The sequence below is a fragment of the Myotis yumanensis genome, unplaced genomic scaffold (genome assembly GCF_028538775.1).
Source record: "Myotis yumanensis isolate MYYU_CA2020_CCGP unplaced genomic scaffold, mMyoYum1.0.hap1 SCAF_5, whole genome shotgun sequence".
Classification (NCBI taxonomy): Eukaryota; Metazoa; Chordata; class Mammalia; order Chiroptera; family Vespertilionidae; genus Myotis; species Myotis yumanensis.
Window position 1 is genome coordinate 6,858,862 of NW_027223756.1, and position 15,629 is coordinate 6,874,490.

At 48.7% G+C, this 15,629-nt stretch overlaps 1 protein-coding gene across 4 annotated transcripts in view; it reads right to left on the reverse strand.

Moving 5' to 3' along the window:
- Positions 1 to 15,629, reverse strand: part of DOCK2 (dedicator of cytokinesis 2) — a 372,626-nt gene that overhangs the window by 32,569 nt on the left and 324,428 nt on the right. For all 4 annotated transcript variants that reach the window (XM_070414430.1, XM_070414429.1, XM_070414433.1 and 1 more), the window contains 4 exons: positions 14,185 to 14,333; positions 11,529 to 11,614; positions 4,680 to 4,836; positions 2,583 to 2,623 (listed from right to left, as the gene is read on the reverse strand). In XM_070414430.1, the coding sequence (XP_070270531.1) occupies positions 2,583 to 2,623; positions 4,680 to 4,836; positions 11,529 to 11,614; positions 14,185 to 14,333 (433 nt within the window). The remainder of the gene's footprint in view (positions 1 to 2,582; positions 2,624 to 4,679; positions 4,837 to 11,528; positions 11,615 to 14,184; positions 14,334 to 15,629) is intronic.

The following is a 15,629-nucleotide window of genomic DNA, read 5'->3' on the forward strand; positions in this document are numbered from 1 at the left end:
AACAATGTACCTATCTATATAGTTTAAGTTTAAAAAATTTGGCTCTCAAAAGAAATTTCAATCGTTGTACTGTTGATATTTGGCTCTGTTGACTAATGAGTTTGCTGACCACTGGTCTAGGGGAAGGGGGCAGATGTCAATCAAATCATCAAATAAATAACTGCCAAAAGATAGCTGTGATGAATGTCATGCAGGAGGATCTATGGTACTATGACAGCAGGATTCATCCAGGTGGGGCTTCCAGCAAGGTTTCCATAGTATGACACGTGGACTGGCATCTGCAGGTAAGGGGATGAATGAATGATCTCATTCATTCATTCATTTATCAAATGGTGCTTTCTATATTCTATCCATTTATTCTTCCTACGATCCTTTCATAAATAAGAAAACTAAGACCTGTGTTGAAGTAGACGGAGCTAGAAATAGGTAAAACCAGGTTTTGAAACCAGCTATTTCTGCCTCTACAATCATGGCCTTTCCACCCTTGACACGTTAACTTCCTGCTGATCAATCAGAGTGATCAGTGAAATTGCACGTGGCCTGCACATAGGGAGTGTTGAGCCTGTGGTCCACCTTTAGAAACCCCTCCATCTATGGCTGAACCCGCTTTATCCCCGCCTGCCTGTCCTTGGTCCTTGGATCTCTGATGGCTGGGTCCACAGCACGTGGAGAGCACAGTCAGAGGGAGAGCCTTCCTGTGCTTATAACCCCTAATTCGCCAGCATACCCTCTCTTCTCCTTCGTCAACTGCAGGGTGTGGTGATCAACTACAGAGCCCACAGTAACAACACTGACGGGCCCAACCTGGGTTCAAACTCAAACAACTACCAGTGCCAGCTGGGTAGGGAGTGAGATGCCCCGGAAGCTCAGGGGTGAGCAGAGACAGTGCTGTGCCCAGAGCTCCTCTACCCTGCCTCAAGGAGCCCCACCACCGGTCTGGGTGACAGTTGTCAGGACAGGATAAGGGCCCAGTGCCGCCATACCTTCTCGGTGTTTCAGGAGAAGTGGGAAATTTTGATTTTTGGGGTAAAAATCTCTAGATTAAAAAAAAAACTGGCAATTAAAAGTGTCTTTAAATATTATGTCTGCCAAATAAAACAGACTTTTAGATACATCCTTGGCTACAACATCTGGTTTAGGAAAATGTGGTTTTCCTAGATGACTCTATAGTCCTCAAATCTCCAAAGCTTATGGAGATCTGTGTCTCTAAAGTGGGAAGGAGAGAAGAGAGGTTGGAGGGAGGGCACCATGTGCCGGGCACTTCACCTGTAGCATCTCTTGTAATCCTCAGAACACAAGGTAGAACGAAGACATCCTGTAGGGGAAATCGCAGCCCAGAGGGGCTGAGGGAAATAACCAGGGTCTCAGAAAAACAAGGGGAGACCCCACAGCTTTGCGCTACTACAATAAGCCATGTCTAGTGATGCTAGAAATACTCTCAAGCTCAGGACAACCTATGGAATTATACTTTTTCCAAGTGATAGTTCCTGTTTCTGGAATAACGCTAAACTAAATTAGCGGGTAGACCTATCCGCAGTGCTAGCAGAGTGAGTTCAGACTTTGAGTCAGAGCCTGAAGGAGCCGTGGTCAACTGCGCTTTGCAGGTCCTGGTGACATAGAGATGTGGGTGAGGATATAGGCCCAAGAATTTCGTCACTGTGCTGTGTATGACAGAAAAGAGCTGGAAACACCTACGTGTTCAACAATATTGGATTGGCCATATAAATTACGATATATTCTGGAAAGAGAATTTTATAGTTTCATTAAAAATGATGTCGAAAGAAAAAAAAATGATGTCAAAATATATCTGTTGACATGGAATTCTTGTCAAGCAAAGAATACATTATGAGCAATGTGATCCCATTTTTGCAAAAAATGTGCATGCACAGAATTCAATCTATATATAAATAGAAAAGGGTCTGGGAATATGTATGGATTATTGGAGTTTATTTCATTTTTTGTTTTGCTTGTCTGTATTTTATGAGTATTTTTTGTCTTGATAATTAATATGTGTTATTTCTGCAATGAGTAAAAATAACAGGATTTTTTTTTTAAACTTTGAAGGAAAAAAATATGAGATTCTGAGAAAAATTGGCAAGGGAGTTCTTTGCTCCAGGCTAATGTCCCAAAAAATCCTTCATTACATGCTCAAATAGCTGCCTTTCAAATGCCTACAAGAAAGCGCCATCATACATCATAGCATTTTTTCCCCTTTGAAACTGGGCTGCCAATGACCTGACTACATGCCTTATAAACGCAGGACTTGGGGTTCACGTGCCAGCCTTGCACCAAATACAAGTGCGATGACCCAGCTCGAGCCACAAGGCGGGTTAAGGAGAGTTTGAGCTGTGGATATCGCAAAACAACATGGCAGGTCAGAGAACTCCCAGCGGGCTTGCGGGCCGATGACAGGGAATGAAAGGAGCTGAATCTGGGGAGATTGATAGGGATCGGAACACAGAGGGCCTGAGAACCAAGAAGGTAAGTTTAAATTCTGGCCTGAAGACAATAGGGAGCCATCAATGGGTATTGAGTGGGAGAGTGACACAGCAGGACTGGGTTTTAGAAAACAAAAATCTTACCTTATGTACATCTCTTCCCGATTGTTATCTTTGTAGAAATTCTAGGTGGGAAGGAAAACAGTGGTGAGTGCTTTTTTTTTGCAGAGTGGCAGGGGTGGAGGGTGCAGTGACAGAGATGAGAAGGAAGATTGGTGTTTACTATCTCGGCACCTGAGATGGGAGCAAGAAATTGCATTTCCTGAATGCATCCAACAGCCTCCTTAGGAGATTCTGCCTTGGGAGTCACTCCCTGATCCTCAGACAATGGAGGGACAGAGGAAGTACCAGCCATCACGTATCAGGGGCTGGAGTGGAGCTATTGGCTGCGCTGAGAGGTGGGCTGCCGAGGCTGAGGCCACCTACACTGACAAAGTCCACTGTGAGGGCAGCCTGGCTTGATCTTCACAGGTGCAGACCCTGCACCCTGGTGGGGCTGAGTTGGAATCAGAGTAACAGCAATAATCAGAGTAACAGCCATAGAAATCAGAATAGATCCCAATGATCATAACTCCTGACCATGCGGAATTATCAGGGGTTACAGTGAGATTCCACAGCCAAAGACATTTAAACCTGGAAATACCTATTTGAGCTCAGGGGCCATTCAGACCAGTGGTCATCCTGGGCTCCACCCAGAGATCCTATCTCGTGTATTTTAAAATAAGTCCTTACAGATTTTGAGCCAGAAGGTCCTGATGGGATCTGTGGGCCACACCTGGAGAAAACCCGATGGACTCCAGTGCAGCCAGAGGGGCAGGGGATGTGTTCCAGGCACAGAGTCAGAGGGTGGCAGAGCCGTACGAGACCTCAGCTCTCCTGACACCCCTGACCTCCACCCTGTCTGCCACCCTGATACCACGCTGACATCCAAAACTAGCAGGGTCTACTTGCTTCTAGAACGGCCTGTCCAAAGCTTTCTCCCAGGTGAGTCTGAAGGTCTATTTCTTCTACTAACTTCTGTGTCTTCATAGAGACAAACTGCTAAACTCCAGGAAAACCCCGCTCCATGCTCTGTATGTAAACTGGGCCTGGTGGAGTGATTAGCAATGAATTCCTTTCTGCTATAATCAGGATTTTTAAACTCCCCTTAGCAGTTAGGGAAATCAATTGGCAATATCGAGGCTGTTAAAAAGGGAAATGGAGGCCACACCGCAGGACTTTGGGGACAGGGCTTGAACGGTGTTTCTAGACACTGGGAATGGCAGGGGCTCATTGTGATGGATGCCACGTGGTCTCTGGTCAACTTTCCTCATTGTAACCACTTAGGGTGGGCAGGCATGGTGGGTGTGAGGCACTGTGGCTGCCTCTATCTGTGTATTGACCACATCACAGGACATGGGAAGAGAGAGATTTGGGAGTTTCCCATGGCAGGTCCTGTGTACAGAGGCTAAGAGCCCGGCTGTGGGATTAGCTGCCCTGATTAGCCTGTGCCCCACATTCATTTTCTAGAAATTCTAGTTATTAGTGTTACTTCATTCTGTAAGAGAGAGAAATTACCACACAGTGAGCATTTAACCACAGGCCAGGACTGCACGCCCTATGAAATGGGTACTATTCTTTTCTCCGCGGAACAGATAAACACACTAAACCAGTGGTTCTCAACCTTCCTAATGCCATGACCCTTTAATACAGTTCCTCATGTTGTGGTGACCCCCAACCATAAAATTATTTTTGTTGCTACTTCATAACTGTAATTTTGCTACTGTTATGAATCGTAATGTAAATATCTGATATGCTATATGTGTTTTCCAATGGTTGCGACCCACAGGTTGAGAACCATCAGAAAGCCTCCTTGACTGTCTACTCTACTAATTATCTGAGAGAGCACGAGAACCCGTGGGCTGTGTGTCTCCAAAGCTCACCTCTTAACCACTTCCTGCTGCTGTCTTCCTTCCATGGGATGTGTTAGGTGCTAAAGGCAATACTCATTCCCATTTCAGATATAAGGAAACTGAGGCACAGAAAGGTGACGTGATTGCCTTAGACACAGAGCCAGCAGATGGCAGAGCAGGAGTTCAATCTTACATCTGTCTGATTCACAAAGCCCTAAGTGCTGTCTTCGGATTAAGAACAGTACTGAGCCCCAAAGCCAGGCCTGTCCCCGGACTCTGCCCCGCCTACCAGCAGGTTCACGGTGCAGCTCATGCGGTTGTCTTTGCTCTCATCCGTCATCACGCCCCGGTAGTCCAGCAGTTTCTCCAGGAGGCCTTTGACCAGGTTCACGAAGTTCGCCACGGACTTGGCAATGGTCAGGTGCTCGGCGGCACACTCCATCAGGCTGTGGGCAGACAGGAGGGCAGTGAGCTGGGCCGGGAAGAAGCTGTGCTGGGGTGAGGGGTGGAGTGGGGTGGAGCACAAGCCAAATAATCTAGTGAATTCAAGTTCCCCTGGTTCATTGGCTCATTTTGTGCATTTTCCAACCACTTATTCATTATACACTTATTTGCACGTATATAGCAGTTCAGTGGATCACAGTTCAATGAATCCTCGCAATCCAAACTCATGGCATTTGAGGGTCAACTGTGATTTTTTTCCCCCCACCATCAAAATGGGGAAAAATAAAAATAAATTTCCAGTGTGGGCAATGTTTCAGGAAAACAGTCACCTTTAGACACCCACATTGGGAGTAAATCAGTACAACTTTGGGGAGGGGGTAGCAATTTTCGTAATATCAAAATCGCAAATGTGCATATTCTTTGACCCAATAATTCTACTTTGGGGAATCTATTCTTCATAAATGTTCTCAGAAGTATGCAAGGATATACTTATAACACTGATAGGTTATGTCTAATGGTAAAATAGTTGGAACTATTTTAAATTTCCATCAATAAGCAGATGGTTAAGTAAATTAAAGCATATTCACAAACTATAATCCCATTAAGCCATTAAAAAGTATGAGAGATCAATATGTTTTAACACAAAGAGCTCAAAAAATATATGGTTGTGAAAAGTAAGACTCCAAACAATAATTGTTTTTTATTTAACCTGCTCACATAGAGCCTACCATGTTCCAGGCATTATTCTAACCGTCTCACTAATTTTAACTCACTTAACCTCCCATCACATTCTTATGAGATGGGATGTTTGCAAACTGGGAAACTAAGTCACAGAGAGGTCAACTGAGCTGTGCAAGGTCACACAGGTGATCAGTGCCAACAGTCTGGCTTTAGTCTCTGCACATTCAACCAGCAAGCACTATGTGTGAGCGGGAATGCACTTCTGTGTTGTGTGTCTATGTGTTTATAAATCTGCAGGATATGGGCGGGAAGGATAAACCCCGGAGTCTTCAGAGCTGTTGCTTCTGACGAGGGGTCTAGGTAGGGAAATAGAGGAAGACAATGTTCACTGTTCAATTTAAATGTGCATCTATTATTTGAAAATTTAATATTTGTTATAATATTAATATTCTACATTTTAAAAAAAAATACCCACAAAAGAACAAAGCATTTCTTAAGCACCTGTTGGTTGCTAGGCACTAGGCTAGGCATTGCTTGGGGCAGGGATGGAAGAAAGATATAAAATATAAAAAAGAAATATAAAAAAGAATCATATCTGCCCTCAGTTATCCCACAGGCTAGGTAGGAAGAGATGGATGGATTAAAATTTTGATTAATGACTACTTACTTGTTAATTACTTATTCTGGACCAGATCCTATACCAATCACTTTTTCTTAAGAAACCATCACGATAATTCTGATAAGTAAAAAATATTCCTCTTGTTTTACAACTGAGGAAACCAAGGCTCAGAAAGGTGAAATGACCTTCCCAATATCAATCAGGTAGTAAACGGTGACTTTGGGAACCAAGATGATCACTGTTCAATATTTCAATATGGGGAGAAGCATTGCGACATGGCCTCAGGCAACCCATGTAGCCATGGAGAAGCATTACCCAGGGCAGTGGTCGGCAAACTGCGGCCCCCTGAGTGTGGCTCTTCCACAAAATACCACGTGCGGGCACGCACGTACAGTGCGATTGAAACTTCGTGGCCACACTCAAGGGGCCAAAGAGCAGCATGTGGCTTGCGAGCCGCAGTTTGCCGACCACTGACCTAGGGCATTTGTTTCTGCCTACTCTCCTGAGGAAGTTTAAGTCTCAAGAGCTCCTAGGAGGGGACAGGTGAGAAAGACAAGGATTTTGTGTGTGTGTGGGGGGGGGGGGGGGGGGGAGGGGGGCGGGCGGTCATTTCCTTCCAGAAGCCAAACCAGGCTGCAAGGAGGCGAAGTTGTAAACTGTGGCTGCGATCAGACAAATCCATCATCTCAGTGGGAGAAGCACCTGTCTCCTGGCTCTCAACGAGAGATGCAAATTGCCCTCTGATTTCGGCCTGTCAGGCCCCGTCACAGCTGTGCCTGACTCCTTCTGCGACGGTCATGTGCAGCCCTGCTTCCCACCCTAAACACAACGCAGCCTGGTGTCGAAGATGTGATTTCTCCTCTAAATGTATACTGTTTCTGAGGGCCCTCCATGAGCATCCACCCTCTAAATGTGTAGTGTTCTCAGAGCCTGAGCACAGCCAGACCAGCGGTTTTCTGCCCTGGCCACATGCTAGTCACCAGGGGCCTTTACAAAGCTCAGCGCCCACCCTGGGGGCGTAACATCACATTTTCAGGGGTGGAAGCCAGGCAGCAGCATTTCCCTGCTTACGTTCACCAAGTGACTCTAATGTGCAGCCAACATTAAGAACCACTGGCTTCGTCCCCTGCTTTGCAAACTTCAATATGTGTGGGAACACCTGGGCACTGTGCTAATCGATTCTGACTCCACAGGTCTGGCTAGGGCTCAAGAGTCTGCATTTCTAACAGGCTCCCAGGTGAGGCTGATACTGCTGGTACTTTGAAAAGCAAAGGTTTAGGAGAACAAACTCTTGGCTTTCTTCGTTTCTCTATTCTTTAGGCAAGAGGTAAGAAAGCTGCTCATATGGCCTAGGAATGTGAGATGAATGGCAGATGGGTTTGAAATCATCCATCCATTCACCATCCATCCACCCACCATGCATCCATCCACTAAATGTACTGTTCTAGAAACTCTGGAGTCACTGACCCCTGAAATATCTAGCAAAGGAAGCAGATACAGAAATAAAAACGTACCATAATATATCATGGCACTACCATGTACTGAGTACTTCCTGTGTTCCAGAGGCTGTGCTAAGCCTGCTTTATTGATTTCCTTGTTTAATACTCACAAAATCTCCTTGGGTAGGCATTATGAAAGCCCTGCATTTACAGACGAGGCCCCTGGGGCTGGGCTTGGATCCCGGCCCTGCCAAGGTTACTCAGCTGTTCCTCCCCTTTGAGGCCCACAGGGGAGAAGAAGTGACAGTGAGAAAGCTGTGGAAACCTCCAGGCAGCACAGGTAATTCCTCACTCCGTGGAAGGAGGGTGGTGGTGTCTATGCCTGCCTTGGGGGGGCTGGGGGGAACTGCACTTCAAATGGTTGTCATTCCGCATGGAGGGCCCTCAGAAGCAGGAACCCGGCCCATGCCCTTCAGCTGCACTGACAGAGCCGACTGTCACTGCTCCTTTCAAGGCTATGTGTGGAACTAGTTGGGTGGGCCCCAGGCCCCAGAACACACATTTTCTGTCTCCTTTAGCCTTCCACGCCTCCCTACTTCTACAAATACTAGAGGCCTGGTGCACAAAATTCATGCACTGAGGGAGGGATGTCCCTCAGCCCAGCTTGCACCCTCTCCAAACTGGGACATCCTCTCACAATCCGGGACTGCTAGCTCCCAACCACTCACATGCCTGCCTGCCTGATTGCCCCTAACTGCTTCTGCCTGCCAGCCTGATCACCCCCTAACCACTCCCCTGCCAACCTGATCAACGCCTAACTGCTCCCCTACTGGCCCAATTGTCCCCAACTGCCCTCCCCTTCAGACCTGGTCCCCCCCAACTGCTCTTCCTCCCCTGTAGGCCCTGTCACCCCTAACTGCCCTCCCCTGACAGCCATCTTGTGGCTGTGGGTGCCACCATCTTTGAGGGCGGGGCAGCAATTAGCATATTCCCTCCTTATTGGCTATGGGTGCCACCATCTTTGAGGGTGGGACAGCAATTAGCATATTCTCTCCTTATTGGCTGTGGGTGCTGCCATCTTTGCGATGACATGAGGGTCAATTAGCATATCCCCTCTTTATTAGATAGGATTCCCAAGCAGATGGAATACAGGAGAGCAGAGAACATCTCACTTCTAACTTTAATGTGGGACTGTCACTTTAAGACAGATGTGGACGGACTGGGGGCAGTGAGGATGACCAGCCTGGAGGAGAAAGACAGGTGGGCTCGTAGCTTCAAATGACCCCATCACTATCCACCTGGAGATGAATAATAATGATAGTTAATATATTTCTGGACTATCTATGAGCCAAGCATTTTTACATGACTTTTCTTGGTTATCTCAACAAAAACTCTAAGATCACTCTGGACTGTGAGTTTATCCCCACTGTGCAGATAAGGACACTGAGGCTGAGAGAGTTCAAAGGAAGAAGCAGGGGCTGGGCAGCTGGACGTCCCATGGGGTCCTGGCTCCTCGGGCTCGCCTTGATTGGTTTTGTAAAAATCATTCACACCTCTGACTTAGGAGAAAAATAATGAGCTGCTTCTCATTTCCTCAGCCTCTGAGGGTTCCTTTTATAAATATTCACTCAGGAAGGATTTGAAAATCCCGCTGATCATCTGAAGACTGCCACAGGGCCCCATCCGCTCATAAAAATGGAAATTGCCAGCAGTATATGTGCTTTCACTTCTGGTCAATATTTAGATTTTCCTTTTTCGAACTTTAAGGAAAACATTGACTCAGGCAAAATGTCATTCTCCCCCCACCCCCGCACCCCCCCCCCCCCCCCCCCGAGAATCAGCTCAATACCCACCGAAGAGCAGGTGGTAGGCTACTCCTTGGACACAGCGGCTTTTGTGCTCTAGGTGTTTAGTGAGGGCTGTGCAGGGACAGGAGGCGGTGGGGCCCGCTGGGATGCTGCTACCTGGGGCTCCATTCTGCCTGCTTGGTGGGGCCAGAAGGGTCCTTGTGAGGGTTAAAGCAAGGCCTTCGGTTTGCTTTTGTTGTTAAAGTTAAAATACTCAAAGAAGATTGGAAGAAGCATCCAAAATTAGAGTTCTATCAGATAATAATGCAAATCAAAGAATCTACAATTAGGGGGGGCATTTGGGATGTCTGAGTCCCATTCCTAAACCAGGGGAGAATTCTTGGATGTGGGAGGTAGGAAGGTAGCAACTACCATGACAGAAACTGAGAGTGCATTTATTGAGCTTTTTACCTGTTGTGTGCCAGGTGCTTTATAGTTATTCTGTTTTCAAAGTAACCACAGGAGGCTTATTCTCCCCATTGCACAGATGGGGAAAATAAGCCAAAGATGTTGCAGGCGCAGCCCAATGCCCTGTAGCTGCCAAGAGATGGAACCAGGGATAAAAACCAGTGTCTTTCTCCAAAGATACGCACATGGACAATATGCACATGAAAAGTTGCCCCATAGCCTCAGCCATCAAGGAAATGCAAATCAACACCTCACACCCGCTAGGACTGCTGTGGTCAGCCAGACCCACATTAACGCATGTTGAGGAGGTTGTGGAGAAATGGGAGCCTCATGCACGGCTGGTGGGAGAGTGAGTGGTGCAGCCACTGGGGAAGAGTCTGATGGTTCCTCAAAAGGTTACATGTCGATTCCCACACGACCCAGCAAATTCACTCCCAGGTGTCCTCCCAAGAGAACGGCAAACATATGTCTACACCAGCAGTTCTCAACCTGTGGGTCATGACCCCTTTGGCGGTCAAAAGATCCTTTCGCAGGGGTTGCCTAAAACCATCGTGCATATCAGATATTTACATTACGATTCATAATAGTAGCAACATTATAGTTATGAAGTAGCAACGAAAATAATTTTATGGTTGGGTCACAACATGAGGAACTGTATTTAAAGGGCCAGAAGGTTGAGAACCACTGGTCTACACAAACCCTGTGCATGAATGCTTGTAGTGGCATCATTCCTAATAACCAACAAGTGGCAATGAATGAATGTCCATCGACACATGAATGAATAAACTAAATGGGGTATAGCCAAACAGTGGAATATTATTTGGCAAAAAAAAAAAAAAAAGTGAATTACTGACACATGCTATAGCACAGATGAACCTTGAAAACATGCTATGTGAAAGAAGCCCGTCAAAAGGACCACATATTGCATAACTCCATTTATACAAAATGGCCAGAACAGACAGCTCTGTAGAGGCAGGAAGTAGGCATACGGGAGGGAGATGATGGCTAAGGGGTAAGTGGTAAGGGTTTCTTTCAGGAGGTAACAAAAAGGTTCTAAAATTGATTGCGGTCAAGGTTGCACAGCTCTGTGAATAATCTAAAAGCCATTGAATTGTACACTTAGGTGACTTGTATGGTATGCAAATTATAAGCTGTTAAAACAAAACTAAACAAAACAATCACTTGTCTCCAAGTCCAGTGCTCCTGGGAGCTGTGCCCTGTCTACGGCTGGGTCAGGCAGAGCCCAGCGTGGGTCCCAGCTTGTCCTCTCACTGACTTGTCCTCGTCCCCTTGAACAGGAGACTTCCTGAGCCTCAGGGCCCCCTCTGTGAAGTAGGGACCAAAGAGTAAACTCGCCTAGACGAGCCAATGCAGGCAGGGCGCTGAGCATGGCATCCGAGCACTGCATGTGTGCCGACATGATGCTCGTGATCAATATGTCATTGATTGAAAAGACAGGAGAACAGCGAGAATCATTCCGCAGCCAAGATCATGAAGATGAACGTGTGGGTAGACTAGTTCCCTCTTCCCCACAGCAAAGTGTCTTTCTATCTCTCCCATTTGATCACCATCAAAGCAGTGGCCACGCCAGCGAGGGGTGTGAGGTTTCTCCCCACACGGGAGTTTCCTCCGTACCCCTGAGCCTCCAGGCTGGCCTCCAGGGGAGGACAGAGCCCTGCAGCCCTGGGCACTGAACTCACATGGACTCCAGCAGCTGCATGTACTGCTCATCCCCTCGGCCGCCTTCCACCTCGTGGTCCAGCTTGAGGATGATTTCGTTTTCAAACTGAAGAAGGCAGAGATGGAAATCAACAATCACATCGTTAGGAGGATGGATGTTGAAACTAGTTCATTATTTTAACCAAAACATTAGGGAGGACCCATCACCTCCCAGGTTTAGGGCTGGACCTGGGAATGCAGAATGAAACAGGATATTACGTGTGCCTTTTGGGAGTTCCCAGAGAGTGAAGAGAGAAGGTAGATGGTGAGGGCTGTAGCACAGAGAGGGCAAGAGAGAGAGAGAGAGAGAGAGAGAGAGAGAGAGAGAGAGAGAAGGGGAAAGGGAGAGAGAGAACAGAGAGTCAGGGGCGGGGCCCTCCTGATTAGAGATGTCAACTGTGCTGAGACTGGGGCAGGAGTGGGCTCTGAGGTGAGGCCGTCTGGCTTTGCCTCCTCCATTCCCTCCACCACTGGAGGAAAAGGAGTAGGTCTTTCTAATCCTCAGTCATAGTTTGAACCAGGGCTCAGCAAACATTCTCTGCAAAGGGCCAGAGAATAAATATTTCAGGCTTTGCTGGTTGGTCTGCCCCACCTATTCACCTCAGCTGTTGTGGCCCAAAAGCAGCCTTAAATGGTCCGTACAGATAGGGATGGCTGGATTCCATAAACCCTGGGTTCCATAAACCGTGGTTTATAAAGCAGACAGATCTGCCCTGCGGGGCCACAGCGTGTCATCCCCTATAAATACAATGGGGCACTATAGCCCGGGCGGTTAGGGGGCAGGGAGATAGCATGTGCAAAGCCTCAGGAGCGCAGGGCCGGTGTGCACCGGGCCGGCCTCTGTCCTCTGGCGATGATGGCTGAGGTTATTGTTACGCCTGCTGAGCCATCCTGGAAAGCAGCTTTGGGGAGAAAAGCAGCATTTTTCTTGTCTGAGTTGCTCAGTGGTGGATGCTGGCACGATTCCTCAGGAGATGACCTCTCCTTTGGAGCAGAGGTGCGGATGGGTAAATAAGCACTTGACTGGGCATCACAGAAGCGCCTGCTGGGAGGGAAATTACAGGGTGGCGGGGGGCAGGCGGTGCAGAGCCAGGTGACGAGGCCGTCTGGATTTCAGACCCCAGTTCTGGGGTTCATCCTGGATCCAGTTGCCTCCGCCCTTTCCTGGGCTACTTCCTCTGAATCAAACAGCCATGCCAGGGCTGCTCATCCCACAGCTGAGCAACCACCAAGCGCAGCAGCTGCTGTCCACCGGGAAGCTGCCCCATTAGTCAGCCTGATTGTCCTGTCTCTTTTGATAAGAGAGGAATGAAGAGAAGCAATTGGGGAACATGCTTAGAATGAGCACATGCCCGAATGAGGAGCCCAAGGCTGACCCCGTGCATGGAAAACAGGGGGGTGCCGGTCATGGAGCTGTCACAGTAAGGAAATCCTTTAGGGCAGGAAAATCACTTTGCGGGCCAGCCTCTGAGGACATGAGGCCACAAGCACCTGTCCGGGCCTAACCCCGAAAGGCCTGGAGCTCGTCCTTCTCCAGGACCATCGCACACCTGTCCCAGGCCACCTCCTGAGTCAGCTGGTGCCCACACCTTTGAGGGGACATGTGAAGGGCACAAGGCATGAGAAAAGGCTGGAGAGCTTGACGGAGGCCGGGCAAGGAGGGCCCTGAATGCCGGCTGAGGGTTAGAGAACCAATGAGCTGGGGGGGGGGGGGGCGGGGGGCGGCGGGCACATGGCTGAGGGATTTTAGGAAAAACTGTTTGGAATCTGCTGCCCTTTAAGTACCCATTTTGAGAAAAATTATCTGGGGGCAAGACATGGTATAAAATGAGGCAGAAATTCTGGGAGAAGGGGAGGAGCCCAGTTGGAGGTAAATGCAGGAGAGAAGGTGGGGCAGGGAGGACAGGAGGGTGAGACCTGAGGACACCACCAAGGCAGCCTTGACAGGCCTGAGAGGCCAGCCTCCCTTCACTGGGTGAATATCCTGTGGAAGTGGGTGCGTATCCCACTGTTAGAAGCTTCTAGAGTGGCTGGACCCAGAACGTGGTCCCCCTTCAAGTTTGGCAGGATTGTCACTGAAAACACTGGCCCCGTGACCTGGCCTTACACAGCTGCTCACTCCCTGCTTGCTGGGGAAGCCACCCATTCCATGGGGGGTCCACGGGTGCCCCCTGAGCGACAGGCCTCTGACCCCATCAGCCTTTGGTGCATGGCCGAGGGCGACACCAGGCAGGGTCTCTCTTTCTAGAATCTAGACAATACAGATCTTCGGAGTCATCCAGGAAGAGGAAGTGCCAGACAGAGGCAGGCAGGTGTGAGACGGGCAGGGGGAGGGGAGCCTTTGGGTACACCTTGGGGAACACTAAGGCAGGGAAGCAGGGTTCTCACACGATTGAGAAAGGGACCCGGCGCATGCACAGCAAGAAAGCACATTTTAATCTTGGCCTCGGGCAGGAGAGCGTGATAAAATACAGACCAAATCCGATCTGCCAGCTCATTCCAGGCGCGGAGCGCTGTCCCCACCCTGCCTCCCGTCAGGCCTGGGATGGAGCCGGGCAGATGGAAGGAGGGAGCATGATGAGGAAATGCGCGGGGGATTAGGAATGCTGGCTGAGTTTCCAGCCTCGTTTTTTTTACCTTTTTGAAATCCCCACTCTTTTGATATTCACACAGCATCATGTCGAAGAAGATGGGGATGGTGGCTTTGCGGAGCTCAGCCTCGGGGATGAGTGTCATCTCTAGTATAGGGCCGACCATGCCGGGGATGAAGCAGATCTTGTTCTGGCCTGGAAGAGAAGAGGGGCAGGACACGTCAAACAGGCTGCATGATGGGCGTCCTCGTTCAGTCCGTGCCTGGAGGAACGATAAAGCGAAGGAGCACGCTGAAAACAATACTTCACGCTCGTACCGTTGTTTCCCCGGAGCCAGGCACCGTTCTGAGCACTTTACATACATTAACTCCTGCAGGAGACGCATGCATCATCCCCACCAGCTCGTTATTAAGGGCGATAGCAGCGGGGTGGAAAGCACGCCACTGTTTACAAGGGTTTTCACCTGCGTCGATCTGCGCAAACAGGGCCCGGACGGAGCATGTTAGCGATGGTAAATCACAGGGGTATGGAAAGTATGCCTGCCTGCAACAAACCGTGTTTCTGAGATTTGGAAAACATGCTTTTATCAAGTGTTTCATGAAACAAGAAAAGGAAAAATTGCTGCTAAGAACCGGCTGTCATAGTGCGGTCGGTGGAAGAGTCTGGGTTAAAGTGTCGCTTTAGGGCCAGAGGAGCCGCAGCTTCTCATTTCTGCCTCATTTCTGGCCACTCCTGAGCCCCTCCCCTCGCCCTAGGCACCCCAGCCACGCTGACCTATTGCAGTTCCACAAACTCACCTCGCTTCCTCCACTGCCAGGCCCGTGCACACCTTGCTCCTTGGTTGATAATATTTTCCCTGCTGCACCCCAACACCCCACCTTGTTAACACCTGGCTTCCCCTGGGTGGGTCCCATGGGATGGATGTGCTGAGCACAGCCCCTGCCACATGCCCAGCCCACCCCTGGCTGGTCAGACACCCTACACTGGGTCCTTGTGTTCTGTCTTCTCACCCAAGTTTGCAACGATGTCATTTCTTTGTGGAATCATTTTTTAAAATGTATTTTTATTGATTTCAGAGAGGAAGGGACAGGGAGATAGAGATAGATACATCAATGATGAGAATCATTGATTGGCTGCCTCCTGCATGTCCCACACTAGGAATCGAGCCTGCAACTTGGGCATGTACCCTGACTGGTAATTGAACAGTGATCTCTGGTTCATAGGTTGACGCTCAACCACTGAGCCATGCCAGCCGGGCTGTGGAATCATTTGACAAATGTCTGCCTCCCCCACTGAGAGCTTTGTGATAGTAGCAACCATGTCTGTTCTCACCATTATATCATTGGCAGTGAGCACAAGACATCTATAATAATAAAAGCATAATATGCTAATTAGACCAGACATCCTTCCGGACATCTGTCCGGGAATGTCCTTCTGGACAAAGCCGGGGCTGCAGCTGCGGATGGAGGCAGCCGCAGCTGCGAGGGACGG